Source organism: Saccopteryx bilineata, chromosome 3 (assembly GCF_036850765.1).
Source record: "Saccopteryx bilineata isolate mSacBil1 chromosome 3, mSacBil1_pri_phased_curated, whole genome shotgun sequence".
Classification (NCBI taxonomy): Eukaryota; Metazoa; Chordata; class Mammalia; order Chiroptera; family Emballonuridae; genus Saccopteryx; species Saccopteryx bilineata.
Window position 1 is genome coordinate 274,332,923 of NC_089492.1, and position 18,598 is coordinate 274,351,520.

At 53.5% G+C, this 18,598-nt stretch overlaps 1 protein-coding gene across 2 annotated transcripts; it reads right to left on the bottom strand.

Moving 5' to 3' along the window:
* Nucleotides 1-1,794: 1,794 nt before the first annotated feature.
* Nucleotides 1,795-18,598, bottom strand: EXTL1 (exostosin like glycosyltransferase 1). Of its 2 annotated transcripts, XM_066270037.1 has the most exons (11): nt 16,971-18,598; nt 9,105-9,195; nt 8,694-8,801; nt 7,698-7,817; nt 6,810-6,942; nt 6,506-6,612; nt 5,580-5,669; nt 4,776-4,862; nt 4,270-4,430; nt 3,252-3,423; nt 1,795-3,095 (listed from the first exon to the last, which is right to left on the bottom strand). In XM_066270037.1, the coding sequence occupies exons 1-11, from the start codon at nt 17,738-17,740 to the stop codon at nt 2,913-2,915; spliced, it is 2,022 nt and encodes a 673-aa protein (XP_066126134.1). In that variant the 5' UTR covers nt 17,741-18,598; the 3' UTR covers nt 1,795-2,912. The 2 variants fall into 2 exon arrangements, with proteins under 2 accessions (XP_066126134.1, XP_066126136.1); XM_066270039.1 differs by lacking the exon at nt 8,694-8,801.

The following is an 18,598-nucleotide window of genomic DNA, read 5'->3' on the forward strand; positions in this document are numbered from 1 at the left end:
GATTGTGCTAGCTCTGTTGCCCTTATAGCCTGACCTGCTCTGAACTTGGGGTTGGAGGAGAAAGGGCTGTACAATTAGGACAGGAGACAATAGCTTCCTGTGGTGTGCGAAGGTTCCTGAACTGGGGGGGGGGGGGGGTGGCTTGTGTTTATAAGATGCGGGAGACCTGTGCCCCGTCTTACAGAGGAGAATGTATACCCAACATGGGTGGCCCTGCTCTAGTGGTCTATCTGCCCTAATAAGCAAGCGCTCTTAGGCAGGTCAGCCAGGCTGTGCTTCTGAGTCTTACCTGAGAACCGAAACATCTACTAGAACCAAAGTCTTCAAAGCCCCTGGTCAGTGAAAAGCGCCTGCTTTTACCTTCATCCGGGAAAGATGCCGTCTGAAGCTGCCTTGTTGAAGAGCCAGGTGGGCTTCCCAGCCTCCCCAAGGGGGCACTGAGTTTGTCTGGACTGTCCTGGCCCATGGCAGGAGGAGGAGGGCTTGGCCGCTCACCCACTCCCTGAACCTCTCTCTTCTCATCTGTGAAAGGACGTCTTTGTGCCTTTCCAGCACTGACACCCAGGGTTGCCTGTGACCTAGGTCAGTGGGTTCTTCAGTCCCTCCAAATCAGTGGAAATTTATTTTGTGTTGGCTTGGCAGTGTCTGAGGAACTGCTGATGGCCATGCTCCACTCCACCCCAGTCTCCGGGAACCAACACCCCTCCCCCTCAGCCGTGGCAGGCCGCAGGAACCTGGATCCTGAGCTTTGCTGTATGCCAAGTCCTTACATCCCTCTCCAGACAGTCAATGCACTGCTCCATTTTCACAGATGAGACAGCTCAGAGAGCTTGCTTAGCTTGCCGTAAGTCACAGAGCCAGTGTGAGGCAGGACTGGTGTTTCTGCCTCATTCCCCCAGGACTCCCCCTCCAGCCAGGGCTGTGAACTTCTCTGGGCTGCATGTTGTTACAGTGTGAGTCCTTGGGCCTTGCAGTGGCCTCCCCATGGGCAAGGCTATGCCAACATGGTTCAGTGTTCTGGGTGCTGCAGCTGTGATTGGGGAGGGGAAAGGTGACTCCGTCCCCTGGCTGGGCCTGGCACTGGAGCTCTTCCCCTGGGAAGGCTGCCCAGGCTGCAGCTGTGTGTTTCCTCACCCACCCTCCACTGTTCTTGATCCTGGGCCAGGCTGCCTCCCACCAGTTCCCCCTCCACCTCAAGAATCTAGCAGCCTCTGCCAGACTGGTGGTGTCCCAGTGGATAAAGCATTGACTTGGGACACTGAGGTCCCAGGTTTGAAACTCCCTGGCTCACCAGCTTGAGTGCGGGATCATCAACATGATCCCATGGTTGGTGGCTTGAGCAAGGGGTCACTGGCCCTGCTAGAGACCCCTGACCCTCCAAGGCAGGTGTGAAAAGCAATCAATGAACAACTAAAGTGCTGCAACTACGAGCAGATGTTTCTCATCTCTCTCCCGTCCTCTCTCTCTCCTGCTTAAAAAATATATATGAATCGAACAGCCTTCCAAAGGAGTGCCTTCTTGCATTCCCAGCTGTGACTGGCCCCAGGGAGGACCTGAGTCATCAAGGAGCCAGAGGTCAAGGTGGAAGGTGGGGATGGAAAGCTTTGGAGAGGCCTTGGGGACAGCATGTTCTGGCCAGCCAGCTAGTCACGGGAGTTTCCAAAGCGGTGAGGCCTTCAAAGGACAACACCTGATACCCTGGACCTGGACTTGACCCACTACCCCCACCCCTCTAGATCCATCTGCCTCCCAGGTTCCTACACACCACCCCCCCCCCCCTGCAGCTGCTGTAGGGTTATTTATAGCCTGAGCTTGAAGGGGCAAGGCCACGCACTTTATTTCGGAAGTGATAATTCCAGTTCCAGGTGGATGAACCCAGGGTCTCCTCCCCCACTGCACTCTCACCTACAGGCCTTCCAGCTTCTGCTCCCACCCAGCCCACCTAGAAATGGCCCTACTTAGTCTCAAGTGTGTGAGCCAACGGGTGGGCTATTCTTCCAGGTATCCCCTCCCTCCCTGAGTTTTCAGACCTCAGGCTGCGCACCGCCGAGCCTCCTTGTTCCCAAGCTTGCTCTCCGACGGGATGAATTTAGAGAACATTCCCTTTCACAGAGGGAGAGGAGCGGCGCTGACCTCTAGTGGTCTAAGGTGGTAATGCAGGGCGACGGCCGAGCCTGAGCCGAGGGTCCCGGGCGGGGAAACGGGCTTCCCCAAGACTCGGCTCCATCGCTGAGACGCGAGGATTGCACCTGGCAACCCAGGCGTCAGCAGATGGCTGCCTTCCCTCCAGACTAAGAACTCTTGGGGATGGGTACGGAGTTTTGCTTTCTCACTTGTCCACACTCCTGCCACTGTCCTCACAGGGCCAGGCACACAGTTGATGTCTCTTCCATTTAACTGTTCGTCAAATATTCATAGCGCACCTGCCAGGCCAGGGAGAGGAGGATACGACCCTGCCCTCGCCGGGGCTCCTAGGCCAGTACTGGGGCCTGACGTACGCGGCAAGGCAGCATGAACAGAGTCGGGACTGCGGGAAACACCCGGCTGTGAAAACGCAGAGACCAAACCGATCCGGAGAAGGGATGGGGGTCAGGCAAGTCCCTGGAGGAGGAGAGGATTTCAAGGAAAAGTAGAAGCAGCTCCGCAGAGGGGTCGGCACTAGCGGAGGAACCGAGACAAAGTGCACGGGGTGTACCTGGGACCAGTGCTGACTGCTGGGCTGGAGGGTAAGGTCCCGCCCCCTCCGGGCACTATGACAATGATTGGACAACAGGGATCTGACGTGTTGGCCAACTGGGTGCCATGACTGGGTCTAGATGTCTCAGGGGAGGAGACATCTGAGCTGAGCCTCCTCCTCTAAGCAGATGCAGCTCCCGCAGAGAGTTAGGAAGAGGTCTCAGTGGGTTTCTCTTTTAGGGCTTCTCCAGGCTGCGATACTTCTTGCGCAGCACGGACACCGGGTCTTTGAAGAGCACTGGGTCCAGTCGGAGGCGAGAAGACACCAGGGGCATGTGGCCGAACCCTGCGGCCATCTGGTTGATGCAGCCACGCGATGCGGGCTGCGGCGCAGACATGGGCCCCCGAACCCCGGGCACCTAAGAGGGGGAGGAGAAATAGGGTCGGAGAGTTTCTGCCCTTCTGAACCCAGCCTTTCCCCCTCCTCCTGCAGCAGAAAGAATCCGGGTTAGCTGTGAGAGGGAACCATCCCTCCCTAACCCTCCTAGTACTGCCCAGTCCCCCTTCATCCTCACCTCTGGTGGTCTGGCTTCCTGATGCCGCTTCCCATAGGGCACCTTGATAGGGGGCAGCTTGGTGACTGCTGCTACTAGGAAGTTCATTAGGACGTCCACACAGGTGGGTGCATCATCTGCCAGGCCCCTCAGGGCCTTGGGCAGAGAGTGGGTGAAGAGGGTGTGGTAATACCTGGGTGAGGGGGGAAGACAGGGAGAGGCTGCAGCCAAGTTCACACCCACACCCACCCCCGGGGCTCCATTTTGACCTCACTCTCCCTTTGAACCCAATCCTCAAGCCTCTTGTGAGAGCCCTGCTCCCCTCTCTCAGCCCTGGCCACCTCAGAGAGCTCCCACCCCAAGTACTAACCACTCCACTATTCTGGACTCTCCAATGGTATAGTCGGGTGCCCCCACCCCAGGCTCTGAGGAATGAGCTCAGAGCCAGATTGAGGAGGGAATCAGTCAGTTCCAAGGCCATAGAACATAGCAGCCAGCCCAAAGCCAGCTTCTGGAAGGATGTGGATTAGCCAGGCTAATGGCGCTCCCGGTGAGCCTTGCCTCACAGCCCTCCTCCTGGACAACCTGGGCCCCTGCAGACTCCAGGGGTATTCTTCACTCTACTGAGAATTTCCTGCAAGGGGTTCCGCATTTGGTTTAAACATGTTTGATTTAATCATGTTTAAGGAACCCATCTAAAGAGGCCCTCCAGAATGCAGTCCCTGCCCCAAGACTGGGGTGCTTGTGCAGTCCCTAGCTCATCACACACACACATCTTTTTTAAACTTACCAAAATTTCTTTTATCATTTGATTATCACACCATGAGATGAATACATTTTACAGATGAGGAAACTGAACCTCAAGAGATGTGAGGAAACTTGCCCATCACAGAATTGGGACATGACAGATCTGGGCCTTGAACCAGGATCTCTGGGCTCTTAGGCTGACTGCTGTGTTCACTCCCATGCCACCCTGCTCCTGCTTTAAAGAGGGGGGTCTGTGGCCCTCTGTCCCTGGTGCCAGGGCTACCATGTGTACCTATGGTAGAAGGCGGCTGAGGTGAGGGCCATGGAGAATTCGTTGACCCTCTCAGCAGTATAGCCCCAGCCGCCCTGGGCCTCATCCCAGAAGTGGCTCCACGTCCGGAAGCCCACCATCCGTTCTGGGAAGCTCCGCCACACCACAAAAGCGAAGTCCACCTAGGGAGATGTTTAAGTAACGTGTGAGGAAGGATTGTCCAGAGATACAGAGGCAAAGCCAGCCTGGCTGAGAGGACCCACAGAGAGGAGATAAGAGCATGAAAGTTTCCAGGGGATACTTAGGGCAACTTTTACAGCTGGGAGTTGAAAATAATATTTTGAAAGAGTGTGGAAAGCTATTAGATTTCTAAGAAGGAGGCTGAATGGCTTACTGAGGTGGTTTCAAAGGCAGAAAGCTGGACCTCTTAACATCTGGTCCTCCCAGCTGTGCAAATCTGAGGGGCTGTCAGGGTACTGTGGCTCAGTCCCCACACACACTGGGCTCCTCTTGGACCCAGTCCTCACCTCACTTGTGGAAAGACTGCTGTGGGCATCGAGGCTGAGGATGGCATCCGTGCTGATGGCGCTGTACGGGAAGAAGCGGTCACTGACCTGCAGAGGGAGGGGGGTGAGGGCAGCTCAGCTGTGGGCACCTCCCCAGGCTCCCACAGGGAGTACCTAAGGATCTGCCAAGCAAGAATCCTGCAGGCCTGGTGGAAAGGAAGGACGGTGGAAGCAGCAAGCCTGCCTGGAACTCGGATCCCAGGAATTCATTTTACCTCTCTGGAATTCAATTTCCCCTTTGGCCAAAATGGGCAGCTATTTCTAGGGCCCCTTCTGGTTTTGACATTTCAGGATCCCTCTCTTGTCTCATGCTCACCTCAACCTGGAAGGGGTTGTCAAACATCCTTCGTTTGAAAGAAATGGGTCCAGAGGCGAAGGGACTTGCCCAGAACTACATGGCAAACAGGTGGCTCATACCATTTCAGGTTCATAGAAGACACTCTCTCTGGCCCAATTTGCTGTCATTTGTCCACATTTCCTCAAGATCACAGAGGAGCGCAGAGCCTCTACTCTGAAACGTCCAAATTACTCCTTCTGCCTTCCCTCACCACCCCCCCCAACCACTGTTTTCTGGAAGCACAATTCGCAAGGGTCAGTGATAGCAGAGGATCATTTCTCTTTTAGGCCTGTAGCCGAAACCTCCTGTCTGATTTTTTCGGGCCCAACATGAAGCCCAGCTTTGGCTCAGGCCTAAGTAAATGCCTCCTCAGTTCCCAGCTTTCCAGGGCTGAACCCACACCTGCCATGCCCCTGCCCATCCCTCACCTTCCTGTGCCCCTCGATGACTATCAAGGGCACTGCTGTCTCAGGCCACCTGGGTGGAGGTGACTTGTCATTGCTCCAAAGGACCAAAATCTAGGAGAAAAGGAGTTGTTACTGAAGTTGGAGCAGAAAGATCCCAGGAACCATCTATCTTGGGATGGAAGAAATACGGGTGAGCAGCTGTATAGTGAGTTTTGGAGAAGAGCTTAGTTGGAGCCAAGGTTCTTTCATTACTTCTCTGTTCTTGCCTCTGGGCTACTGGATGGCAAGAACTCCAGTGACATGGAGGTAGCTTCCTGTGGCATCAGAATTCAAGAGAGTGCTGGTAGTGGCAGCCCCTAGTCTGGGTCCCGACCCCATGTCCCATCCCCATCTGCTTTGAGAGATTCTCATTGTCTTCCTCCTGTCCTGTAATCATTCCCAGCCCAGCTCAAAGGTCTCGTTTCTGTGCCCTGGCTGAGCTCACTGCTTTCCCTTCTGGAGAGTCTGTCTGGCTTCTCTGGAAGTGGCATTTGACAAGTCTGTGTACTAGGAAGTGCTAACTGAATCTACATCCCAGGGCAGAACCCTTTCCTGCTTTTGCTCTAAATCCTCAGCATCAAGCTCTATGTCCTGGTGTTCAGAAAGTGACTGCTGGGTGAATGAATGAATGAACACAAGTTTATTTCTCCAGCTTTCCCAAGAGGCACCTGCTTTTTAGATAGAGTCATCAGTTTCCATGGGGAGACAAAGAAGGATGTGGGGAGAAAGTATAAGAAACTAAGGACTTAAGGAAGAAGGAAGGCAGCAAGGGCATTTGAAAGTCCTCTCTGTGGCTCCCCTCCCCCAAAATGGGTGGTTATCTTTGGAGTCTAGTTGTCTTCAAGGGCTCTGCCCTGTCATTTGCCCCCACCCCCCATCCCAGGACCCCAGCTAGCAAGGGGGCAGACCTGGGCACAGTGCTGGGAGTCTGCCACCGCCTGGATGAGCTTCAGCGGGGGCTGGCCTGGGGCCCCCACCCAGATCAGGGCGCTGAACCTGCCTGCAGGGCGAGAGCCTGGGGGAATGAGACACAGGCTATTAAGGTGGGAGAGGACAGAACTCCTTGGACAGTGACCTGGGTTGGGGACCCTGGAAGCCAGAAGAGATGTTGGGGACTTGGGGAGGGCATTGGTGGGGCTCTATGGCTGAGACTGGGAGGAACTTGGGGAGAGTTGCTGAGAGGACTTCAGGCTGTCCCATCCCAGGACATACCCAGCTGCAGGTGATAGAAGGGGAAGTCCAAGGGATTTGTGGAAAATGTGGGCAGGGCCAGGAGTGCCCCTGGGGGGCTGTTCCACAACAGCGAGGGACGAGCAGATACTCCAAGGATCCGGTCCTGAATAATCTGCAAAATGAGAGTGGGCTCTGGGCCTTACCTGTGGTGGCGCAGTGGATAAAGCGTCGACCTGGAAATGCTGAGGTCGCCGGTTCAAAACCCTGGACTTGCCTGGTCAAGGCACATATGGGAGTTGATGCTTCCAGCTCCTCCCCCCTTCTCTCTCTGTCTCTCCCTCTCCTCTCTAAAAATGAGTAAATTAAAAAAAAAATGAGAGTGGGCTCTGCAGAGGGACTGACCAGGGTGGCAGTGGGCGGAGTCTGAGGAAGTGAGGACCTGGCCCAGTCCCTCACCTTCTCCTTCAGGCTATGGAAGGGGGTGGTAGCAGCTGCATCACCCCATCCCTGGGGACAGGAGGGTTCAGATACAGAAGTCTAGAGTAGGGGACACTCAGGAATGGTGTTCAGAGTTGGCAGATGTTGGCGAGTTTGCTGCCTCCCTCTCCTTCCTCACTCCTGACAGACATCACTAACTGCTCAGGATACTCTTTCCTGACCCAGAACCCCTCCCAACATAGCACCTGCTCAGCCAGTACTCGTAAACTGGAGTTGGTACATGCTTTGGAATCTATTTGCCACAGCTGTCCCTCTACAGATGGGAAACTGAGGCCAACATTGGTGAAGGAACTTATCCAGGAGCTCTAGTCTCAGACTCATCCCAGAAGCATCTTTAAGGGGGAAGCCCAAACAAGGCAGAGGAGGTGTCTGCAGAAGGGTGAGGCGGGGGCCAAACGCCAGGGCCCTTCCCCAGGCGAGTCCCTTTACCTCCAGAGCAGTATGGATGACCTTCTCCACCGAGGAGAAGTAGGTGTCCCACAGAAACTGGGTCTGCTGACGCAGGGCGAGGACCCGTGCAGGGGGCATCTCCTGCAGGGCAGCCAGGACCTGGGCCACAGAGGGGGAAGAGGAGAAGACATGGGGTTTTGTCACGCCCTGACTGACCCTAGAGTGGGGACAAGTTGGGGTTGAAAGTCTGGGAACTGGAAGCCCTCTCTCCACGGGTCTCCGGAGTTAGCAGTCACCACCCTTGGCCAAGTCCCAGGTGACATAGCATCAAGAGCTGAGGGTGACAGTGAGCTGCGCTTAAATGCCATTCAGTAACTGTGTGACTGGGGACAAGCAACTTCCCCTCTCTGTTTGCTTCCTCACCTGTAAAGTGGGGGTAAAAATTATGCCTGCCTCGTGGGCTAGCCGTGAGGATTAGATCAGAGGACGCACGTTAAGTGCTCTGCACATTATAGAGGTTTAATGAATGGAAGCTGTTATGAACTCCCTACACCAGCCTCATTTCTCAGCAGATTTAAGGCTCACAAATACATTTTTTTGAGCCTGCAAAACTGGTTTCATCAGATGGAAAAGTCACTGTGTCTTTTCATTTGCCTCCCAAAGCCCCCTGGAGGCACTCCAATTTTGGACTCTGTGTGTGTGTGTTTGTGGGGGGGTGTTCCCTTAAACTGGGTGTTTAGTCATGGACCAGCAGAGCTGGGCCCATGGAGATCACTTGGTCTAACTTATCACATCGGACAGATGGGGAAACTGAGGCTGAAGGAGCACAAGACTTGCTCTCAGAATCCTCAGGAGTCAGCCTCCATCTGATCTTATGGAGTCCCAGAGACTTGGGGCTGGGGGACAAAGTCATCAATATACTACATAGATGGGGACAGGAACGAGGAGGACTAAGACAAGCTTGAGGGCAGGAGTCTTGGGGTCCCTCCCATGTCCTAGGTCCAGTCCCCAGCCATGAGCAGGGCCCTCGGCTACCTGAAGTGGGAGCCTCTCGTCAGCTACAATGACCGCCTTGGTCCAGTCGATAACCTCGGAGAAGGGCAGCTCCCAGCGCGGACTGAGAAGCACAGGGATGCAGCCAGCCTGGGGGGCAGGGGTGTCACTGGGGAGCCCAGCCCCACCCTGCACACACACACCCCCCTCCCAGTTCCAAGTCAGCAGCTGCTGCTGTTGGGGGCAAGGAGCAAAGAGGAGAGCACAGTGGTTTCTGGGACTGTGGGTTGCTCTGCAAAGGGGGAGATGAGTGCGGCTGTAGGTCCACCTGAGTCCCCGAGGACAGGATAAAAGGCAGCTCACCATTCCTTCCCATTGGCCTGGGGCCCAGAGAACTCTGGCAGCTTAGGAATGTGGGGGGACAGTGACTGGGGATGCCAAGTTGGGGTGTACCTGCAGGGCTTGGAGAAAGTGCAAGGCATCACCTCGGCGGCTGGGGATGAGGCAGAAGGTGGCATTGGGCAGCATTGCCCCGGGGTGGGTCCTAAGGAGGCACAGGAGGCATCCAGCACACATGAGGCCTGAGACAGCCACCATTTACCCCCTGCCCACCGGCTCCCTCGATGACCCCCAGCCTCCACACCAACACTCCCAAATTCACAATGTTCCCATATGCTAACACTCATGCACAAGCACAGCTACACACTGATACACTCACACAAGCGCCAGCCTCACACTCACCCCTCACTCACGCCTGGGCTGGGAGGCAGGAGTTCTGGGTTCTGGCTCTGCCTGCGCCCTGGCTGGTCTTACACACCTCCCTTCTCTTCTCTGGGCCTCGGTTTCCTCACTTCCAAAATGAGAGGTGGTGGGACCTCTTTCCAAGGCCCGGTCTGACTCGGACACGCATGGCTTGCCCTCCTGCAGCTCTGCCACACGCAGACTCATGGCAGCCCTCACCTGAGCGGCCTCCGTGGCGTGCCCTCCCCCCATTCTGAGAGCCCAGGCCCATGAAAGGCTCTACTGTCATGCGGTGGGCTGGGCCCCCAGCCTGGAACCACACAGGAAGCTGCTGCTCAGAGGCCCCCTCGCCCACAGGACAGGCCTCCTCTGTTCCCCCTCCCCCCCACTCCAGGGCCACACTCAGGCTGTGTGTGTGGGGAAGGGGGGGTGGTCACAGCCTCCTCAGAGCCACTTCCCTGGGACTGCCCACCATGAGAAGTAGTGCCTATAACCTAGCTGCTTAGGGGGAACAGGGCAGCAGGCAGGCCTCTTGGGCTCACAGGCCTGCTCAGAGTAGGTCTGGTGAATAAGGCCAGGGTCCCAGGATCCTTCTCAGTGACAGCCTAACTGGTTCTGAGTCTGAACCTCCAAGGAGCAATCCTGGAGTCCTTAGTCTCTGGACCAACCTCCATTGAACGATGGGGAGACTGCGTCTCATACTCAAAGATGAGCTCAGGGTGCCCTGGCCAGATAGCTCGGTTGGTTAGAGCATCATCCCAAAGCGCAGAGGTTGCTGGTTCAATCCTTGGTCAGGGCACATACAGGAACAGATTGATGTTCCTGTCTTTCCCTCTCTCTCCCTTCCTTTCTCTAAAATCAAGCAATATTAAAAAAAATAAATAAAGGATGAGCTCAGCGTCTCAGCGAGGGTTGGGTAGAGCTGGAACTAGAACCAAGGTGTGCTAACTCCGGACCCTGGGTTGTTTGAACCTGCTGCCAGGGGTCTCCCAGAGGACCCCTGCCTTCTTTCTCCAGTGCTCAGTTGTCCACCAGGTTTTACCTGGAAGAAGTCACAAGTTCAACAGAAGAACACCCTTCACCTCATTAAAAGGGGCAGCACCAGCCAGCTATAGCCCCTTCCCCCAGTAAAGCCTCAAGGAACTGAAAATGCCTAAGGGTAAGGTTTCAGAGAATCCAGAAACAAAGAGCTTGCTGAATGAACCACACCCCTCCTCCCTCTATAACCTCCACTGTTCCCTCTCTTTGCATGTTCTTCTATCTCACCCCTCCCTGCCTTGCAGCCAGAGGAATCCTACTTGATCTTAATGTCTAAGCTCAAACATCAATTCCTCTAGGAAGCCTTTCTGAGATGGCTTTCTCTTCTCGGCTTCCGCAGCCCCTGTGTACACTGGAGCAGTCATGAGCCAGGCTAGCTTTATTAGCAGATACTCCGTTCCGGCACTGTTCTAAGTGCTTTGTATTCATTGCCTCAGTTCATTCTCACAGCAACCCTATGAGATGGAAGGTATGTGCTGTTAGTGTCCCATTTTACAGACGAGGAAACTGAGGCCTATAGAGGTCACATAGCTCTGAAGTACAGGAGCCAGGCAGGCAACTTGCACCTCCTCTCTCTGCTTAACAATGTGTGTCATAACCAGTGACTTGTCTGTGTCTCCTACAAGACCCAGTTACTTGAAGACAGGGCTGTACCTTACTCATCTCAGTATCTCCGTTCAGGGCCTAGCGGAGAGCCTGGCAGAGAATGGGCACTCTGTGGGTGCTAAATGAATGAACTCTTGGTGTGCCATAGAGGCTAGACCCAGAAACAATGGACCCAATGTCTGAAAAGTCAGTTTCAACACAAGTTCTAGTGATAGAGCTGGTTGTGAGTATCCAGTGGGTGGCCTTGGGAGGTGGTGAGTCCACCATCAACAGAGGTAAACAAGCAGAGGCTAGATAAAGACACATGCACACACATGTGGGTGTGTGATTGCATGTGTGTGTGCGATAGAAGGGCCATCATAGTAACTGCCATTGAAGTCTTAGGGTCCGTAAGGTGCTTGTGAGGTACTCAGGACCTCACTGCTCAAGGCTGGAGTCAATGTGGCTCTACCTACTTTCATATGCCCTGGGCACTTTGACTATTATGGCTCCTCTGCCATAAGTAATTTATAAAAATTATACTTGATAACTGTTGATATAAAAAATGAACATAACTATTATGTATAAAAATATGCCTGACCAGGCAGTGGTGCAGTGGATACAGCGTCGGACTGGGATGCCGAGGACCCAGGTTCGAGACCCTGAGGTCGCCAGTTTGAACGCAGGCTCATGTGGTTTGAGCAAAAGCTCACCAGCTTGGACCCCAGGTCGCTGGCTCGAGCAAGGGGTTACTCTGTCTGCTGAAGGCCCGCAGTCAAGGCACATATGAGAAAGCAGTCAATGAACAACTAAGGTGTTGCAATGCGCAACGAAAAACTAATGATTGATGCTTCTCATCTCTCTACGTTCCTGTCTGTCTGTCCCTGTCTATCTACTATCTACTATCTATCCCTCTCTCTGACTCTCTCTCTGTCTCTGTAAAAAAAAAAAAAAGTGTATATATATATATATATATATATATATCTTTACTATATGCGGCTTAAGTGTCTGTTTGTCGCCGATAGCTTATTGGTTGCTTGCGTAACTGTACTAGCCAATGGGGTGAAGTTGCCAAGGCATTCAAATAGTCCCGCCTTCTGGCATGCCACAAATTGAGGTTAAAGATTGGAGCAATTATTATGCTGTTAAGAAATCTTAACACCAGAAGGGGTCTTTGCAATGGTACAAGACTAGAGGTTCTCCAATTGAAAAATAATGTCATAATAGCTAAGTCTTTGGCTCCTCTAAAGGTGAAATACATGTCATTCCAAGAATTGATTTGGCTCCAACTCAAACAGGGTTGCCATTTCAAGAATTGATTTGGCTCCAACTCAAACAGGGAAGCCATTTCAATTGAGACGTAGACAGTTTCCTGTAAAACTTGCTTTTGCTATGACCATCAATAAGTCTCAGGGCCAAACGCTTAAGCGTGTTGGCATTTTTTTACCTGAGCCTGCATTTGGACACGGTCAACTTTATGTTGCCTGTTCAAGAGTTTGTGAAAGAACGGACATAAAATTAAAAATAATTGATGGTCCTCTGCAAGGCGAGCTTAAAAATGATGGAAAGATCTACACAAGAAATGTTGTGTACAAAGAGATCTTTGACATGTGAATTAACATTTTATTATTTAAATCACCTTTATTTATTGAGCTAGCGGTGGCTCTTAAGAAATGTACTGCCAGTGGTTTCCTTCATTGCACTCTACTTTAAGCAATTAAGCAAGTAGAAGGGGGAAACCCCGTGGGGCAGTAAGCAAAGGGGCGTCCTTGCAGCCTGCCCTGGGTAATTCAGTTTGAATTAGCAGACACCTTTGCACAATCATTTTAATTACAATTTATAATATCTAGAACAGTGGTCATTTCGTATGACCACCGGGCTTTCTAGTATATATATACACTGCTTGCCTGACTGGGTGGTGGCGCAGTGGATAGAGCATCAAACTGGGATGTGGAGGACTCAGGTTCGAGACCCCGAGGTCACCAATTTGAGCACGGACTCATCGGGTTTGAGCAAAACTCACCAGCTTGGACCCAAGGTCACTGGCTTTAGCAAGGGGTTACTCGGTCTGCTGAAGGCCTGTGGTGAAGGCATATATGAGAAAGCAATCAATGAACAACTAAGGTGTCGCAACGAAAAACTGATGATTGATGCTTCTCATCTCTCTTTGTTCCTGCCTGTCTGTCCCTATCTATCCCTCTCTCTGACTCTCTCTCTGTCTCTGTAAATAAATAAATAAATAATAAAAATTAAATAAAAATCTGCTGACAAAAAAAAAATCTACTGCTCACAAAAATTAGGGGATATTTCAAAATGAATATGAAGCTATAAAATATCCAATTTTTGTGAACAGTATATTTTCTTCTACCTACAAGTTCATTCTTTTCTCTTGCTTTTGAAAGAAATGAAAGCATTTTCATAGACCCCTAAAAGTGTCCTGGGCCTTAGGCACTGCAACCCCTGTGCCCAGTGGAGATGGGCCAAGGGACTTTCAAACGTGCATTGAATTTATGTAAATAAACAAACCCAAACTGGGGAGAGAATGTGTACATGTTGCTTGTACACACAGAGTACCTCAGAAAAGACACAAGAGACACTAGCAGCGGTGTTCGGTTCCAGGAAGGAAAACGGGAGGCTGGAGACCGGGTGGGAGGGAGTTATTACTGTAGACCCTTTTGTGCTTTTGGCATTTTGTACCATGTGAATAGATTCCCTATTCATACAAATAAATAACAATTTCAGTGGGTGGAGGCTTATTCCAAAGCAACAGGAAACTTCAACAAAGGTGGAAAAACATGGGCTTTGGAGCCAGAAGTGCAGGGTTTAACCCCATGCCAAGCGCCTGATCAGAAACATGAGGGGGGCTGTGGTAAATCAAGGAGGTAGCCACCAAAGGCCCTTGGCTGGCTCCCTCCACCTCGCAGAGCCTCAGTTTCCTGTTCCCTGAAATGAGAACACTGATACCTCCCGTGAAGGCTGCACCAGAGGATTCAGTATGCCTTATGTAAGGGGGCTGGCACAGCACGTGGCCCAGAGCAACCTTCCCCAAATATTCTACTCTCCCTCCCCCTAGCTCCTGCCGCTCACTGTGGGACAGGGCAGGGGCTGTGAATCGCTTCTTTCTCTGGCCAGTGGTTGTTTATGCAGGCCACCTTCCAGGGCTGGCCCATGGCTGCAGGCCTCCCTCTCTCACTCTGTCTCTATACTATCTAGCTCGCTCGGGCAGCTACGTGGCACTTCAGGGAAACCGAGGCTCAAACTCCCCCAGAGATTCAAATCCTGTTACTTGCAGTGGGCTGAAGCCAAAGACAGAACTTCTTGACACTCCAAGGACAATATTAGAGCCTGTTGGGCATCATACCTTGGAAATAAACTTATCAGAAATGCTCTTCAGAGGGTGGTCACACTGATTAGAAAACCTTCGCCAGGGCCCTGGCCATTTGGCTCAGCGGTAGAGCGTCGGCCTGGCGTGCGGGGGACCCGGGTTCGATTCCCGGCCAGGGCACATAGGAGAAGCACCCATTTGCTTCTCCACCCCTCCCCCACCTCCTTCCTCTCTGTCTCTCTCTTCCCCTCCTGCAGCCAAGGCTCCACTGGAGCAAAGATGGCCCGGGCGCTGGGGATGGCTCCTTGGCCTCTGCCCCAGGCGCTAGAGTGGCTCTGGTCGCGGCAGAGCGACCCCCGGAGGGGCAGAGCATCGCCCCCTGGTGGGCGTGCCGGGTGGATCCCAGTCGGGCGCATGCGGGAGTCTGTCTGACTGTCTCTCCTCGCTTCCAGCTTCAGAAAAATGCAAAAAAAAAAAAAAGAAAACCTTCGCCAGTTCTGGCCAATTTTGGATCCATCAGTAAACATGCAGTGGGCACCTGTCTACCGCATGCAGCTCTCTAGCTTTCAGTTATGTTTTTGTTTTTTGTGGGGTTTTTTTTACTTTTTTTTTTTTTTTTGTATTTTTCTGAAGCTGGAAACGGGAGAGACAGACAGACTCCCGCGTGCGCCCGACACGCCCACCAGGGGGCGACGCTCTGCCCATCAGGGGGCGATGCTCTACCCCTCCGGGGCATCGCTCTGTTGCGACCAGAGCCATTCTAGCGCCTGGGGCAGAGGCCAAGGAGCCATCCCCAGGGCCCGGGCCATCTTTGCTCCAATGGAGCCTCGCTGCGGAAGGGGAAGAGACAGACAGAGGGGAAGGAGAGGGGGAGGGGTGGAGAAGCAGATGGGCGCTTCTCCTGTGTGCCCTGGCCGGGAATCGAACCCAGGACTCCTGCACACCAGGCCGACGCTCTACCACTGAGCCAACCGGCCAGGGCCTCTAGCTTTCAGTTTTTCAAAGAAGTTCAGGCTGCAATAGCTTTCAGATTCACCAATAACCAACTGCATTTAGCAGTAACTAAAGTAAGCTGAAGGAACTCTCTGTAAGAACAGCTAAGTGCCAAATCAGAAAAGTGACACGGGGCACAGTGGGTGGAGAACCTTTTCATCAAAGGTGAGCTCTGAGCTTGGGCGCCTGGGGGATCCTGACTTTTCAGATAATGCTGAGGATGCCAGCTAGGGGTGGGTGGGGGCAACAAGGCTGTGGGAGCTGACCGGGGGTGGAGGGGGGGGCGCGGAGGATTCTGATCTTGTCCCTGGCTGCGGGGTTCCCTAAGGGAGGGAGAGGGATTCATTCCCTCAAGTGCCCTTTGGCTGAGAGAAGCCCCAGAGCCCCAAGCAAAGGCAAAAACGCAGCGAGGCCATGTGAAGATGTTCCGGCTGAGAATAGGGAGGTGCCTGGGGGAGGGAGCAAGGGAAGGAGACCAGGGTGACAGATCTGCGTGGGAGATGGAGAGGGAACCTCTGCTTCAGGGGCCCATCCTGGATAACTGCAGAAGGGTTTTCATTTCCTGCCTGCCCAGCAGCCTTTGGATGCCCTGCACCTGGGGGTATAGAGGGGTTAGGGTGCTTAGGCGTCACTTGCTCTATCACCTAAGGCCCTGATCGGCTTGTGAACCACGTGCGGCTCTTTGGCCCCTTGAGTGTGGGTGGCTCTTCCACAAAATAACACGTGCAGGCACTACCTCGATAAAGAATGTACCTACTTATATAGTTTAAGTTTAAAAAAATTGGTTCTCAAAAGAATTTCAATCGTTATACTGTTGATATTTGGCTCTGTTGACTAACGAGTTTGCCGACTACTGATAAGGTATATCATCTCAACTAGCCCAGGTAGAGTGAAGTTTTCTAAACAAGCTCTCCATGTCCCATAGACCCTGGTGTCCCTTAAATGTAATCAGGATTCTCACTGGCAGGAAGTTCTGCTATAGGTCTGACCTAATTCATATTTACTGTAACCAAAGACTGTTTCCTTAAGAGGAAAATCCCCCAAACTAGACAAAGGAGCAGTTTCCATCCATGACTAATCTCCGTAGCTCTGAGGCATTTGATGGGGTTGATCATAAACTCTTCCTTAAAACTCAGAATTCTAATGCTGAAGGCTTTGGAGACAGGCAGTTCTGAGTTAAATGACTGGCTGTGCTCATTCTGGCTGGATGGCCTCAAATAAATTACTTACCCTCTCTGAGCTTCAGTGACTGCTACACAAACACTTAATGATAGCAATTAGGATTATCTTATAATCATTGTTTATGAAAGTGCTTAGCACAGACCAAACACTATAGAAACGTATGTTAAATGTTAAGGAAGGAGGGGTTGGAATAAAAGAAAAAGAGTAAGAGTGAGTCATGTTTTGTTTTCGAAGATTCCCTAGGGAGAACTCCAAAACCTGCCTTGGACACTTCCTGCAGCAATTTACCATCTCAGTGGTGTTCCTGCTGTCTAACTTGACTCCTTCCTGCTGTAGCTGGTTGTCCCATCTCAATCCTGGTTCTCCCATCTCAATCCTGCCCTCTACACCGGCCTCTGGGCTTGCTCCCATGACAGACCCCTCCCATCCAGACCCCGAGAGAGAGGTCCACTTACTGCTCGGGTCCATGGTCCTGCTCACAGTGCCCCTCCCAGAGGCAGACAGAGGAGTTGGTGCCTAGTATGTGCCACCCGCTCCTCTCCTCTGCCAGAGCTAGCAGGGCCATCCCGGGGTGGGGGCTGTGCCACTGCAGCCGGCCGGGAGCCCCACCTCGGAACGGGTGGGCTTCAGGAAGAAGCGGAAGGGCCACATCAAAGCCAGGCCGGAAGGTGTCCATTGTGGGGCTGGCCTCAGCCACCATCGCCTGTCCCAGCTGGACAGTCCAGGAGCAAGAGGCTGGATGGAGCCGGACGACCAGATGGTTCTTGCCCCCATTCCATTTTGGGGGCACCAGGCCGCATTCTCCAGCCGAGGCGTCCAGACTGAACAGGTGCAGGCAGGCCTCGCTGGGGCTGGATGTGTGGTAGCGGGACCCCTCAATGGAAGCCAGGATCTGGTGCTGAGTCTCAGAGATGGGTCCAGACGCTGGGTACACGAACACCTTGAAGCTACCATCCCTGCACTTCGAAGTGTCAAAGCAAGCTCCCCAGTTGCAGCTGCCACTACGAGAGACTTGAGGAGGTTGAGGGGCATCTTCTGGGAGCTCCCCAGGCGGGGAGAAACTCTGCAGGAGCTCCACATCCAGCCAGCGGGGCCATCCTTGGGGGGCCCCTGCCCGAGGTCTGGTGGGCACTGCCAGGCGGAGAAGAGGAAAGATTCCCAGGAGGCCGAGGAGCCAGGAGGCCAACAGTGCCAGCCAGAGGGACTTCCTTCTCCATGACTGCATGTGGCCACCCACAGCCAGGCTGGTGGAAGCAGGAGGAGCAGGGGCCTGAGGGTGGGCCGCTGGAGCTGGGATCAACCTAGTTTAGCACCCTCATTGTACAGATAGGAAGACTGAGGCTTATCAAGAGCAGGCTGCCTGCCTAAGGTCAAACAGCCTGTCCCCAACCAGGCACAAGGAAGCCAGATATGGCTTGGCTTTCTGGCCTTGCCTTCCTGAGGTCAGAACTCTGCTTCCTTGGCCTTTGGACAACCAAGCCAGCCTTTCCCCTTCCAGCAAGACTCCCTGCCCCTGGGCACTATTCAGGCTGATGCAACCTCTGTCCAGACTGCTAGGCTGTGTCCTTCTGTTCTCCTGGCTGAACCCTCTGACCTGGCCCTCAATGGAGAGTACTGTCTGCCAGGCCATGGGGGACCTGGCAGGGCTCCCACAAGAGGCGGCTTGGCCAGGGTGCAGGGCTGGAAGGAGCAGGAGTGGTCTCCCCAATCCTCTCCCTGTCTGAACAGCCCCAGGGCAACCCTGGCCACCCCTGTGCCCGCTGACAGGCACTCCTGGGCTAAAATTAGACCCTGCACCCTATGTGGGCTATCAGAGTCAGCTAAGGTCAAGGCCTGGGTGCAGCTGGTGCCCTCTGCTTAGGATGCCAGGAGGGCTCTGGGTCCTGGTAGTCTCCCAGCCGGCCGCTGTGTCCAGGTCAGACAGCTTGGCCCCTCCTCCTCCAGCCCCTAGAAGCTGGCCCTGCACCCTCCAGCTTGGAGCTATCACGGTGCAGAGGCCAGGGACCCTGGACCAAGACCCTGCCCATGGCGCCCAATCCCTTCCGATGTGTCTTCTCCGTTCCCTCTCCAGGCAACATCTGGG

What these genes read in the sequence shown, in the direction of transcription:
- EXTL1 (XM_066270037.1), bottom strand. Translation starts at nt 17,740, where the DNA reads ATGCAGTCATGGAGAAGGAAGTCCCTCTGGCTGGCACTGTTGGCCTCC. An exon ending in TCATCCATACTGCTCTGGAG is followed by an intron (nt 6,943 to 7,697) that starts GTAAAGGGACTC and finishes CTCATTTTGCAG; the next exon opens with ATTATTCAGGACCGGATCCT. An exon ending in CTTCTATCACCTGCAGCTGG is followed by an intron (nt 6,613 to 6,809) that starts GTATGTCCTGGG and finishes TCATTCCCCCAG; the next exon opens with GCTCTCGCCCTGCAGGCAGG.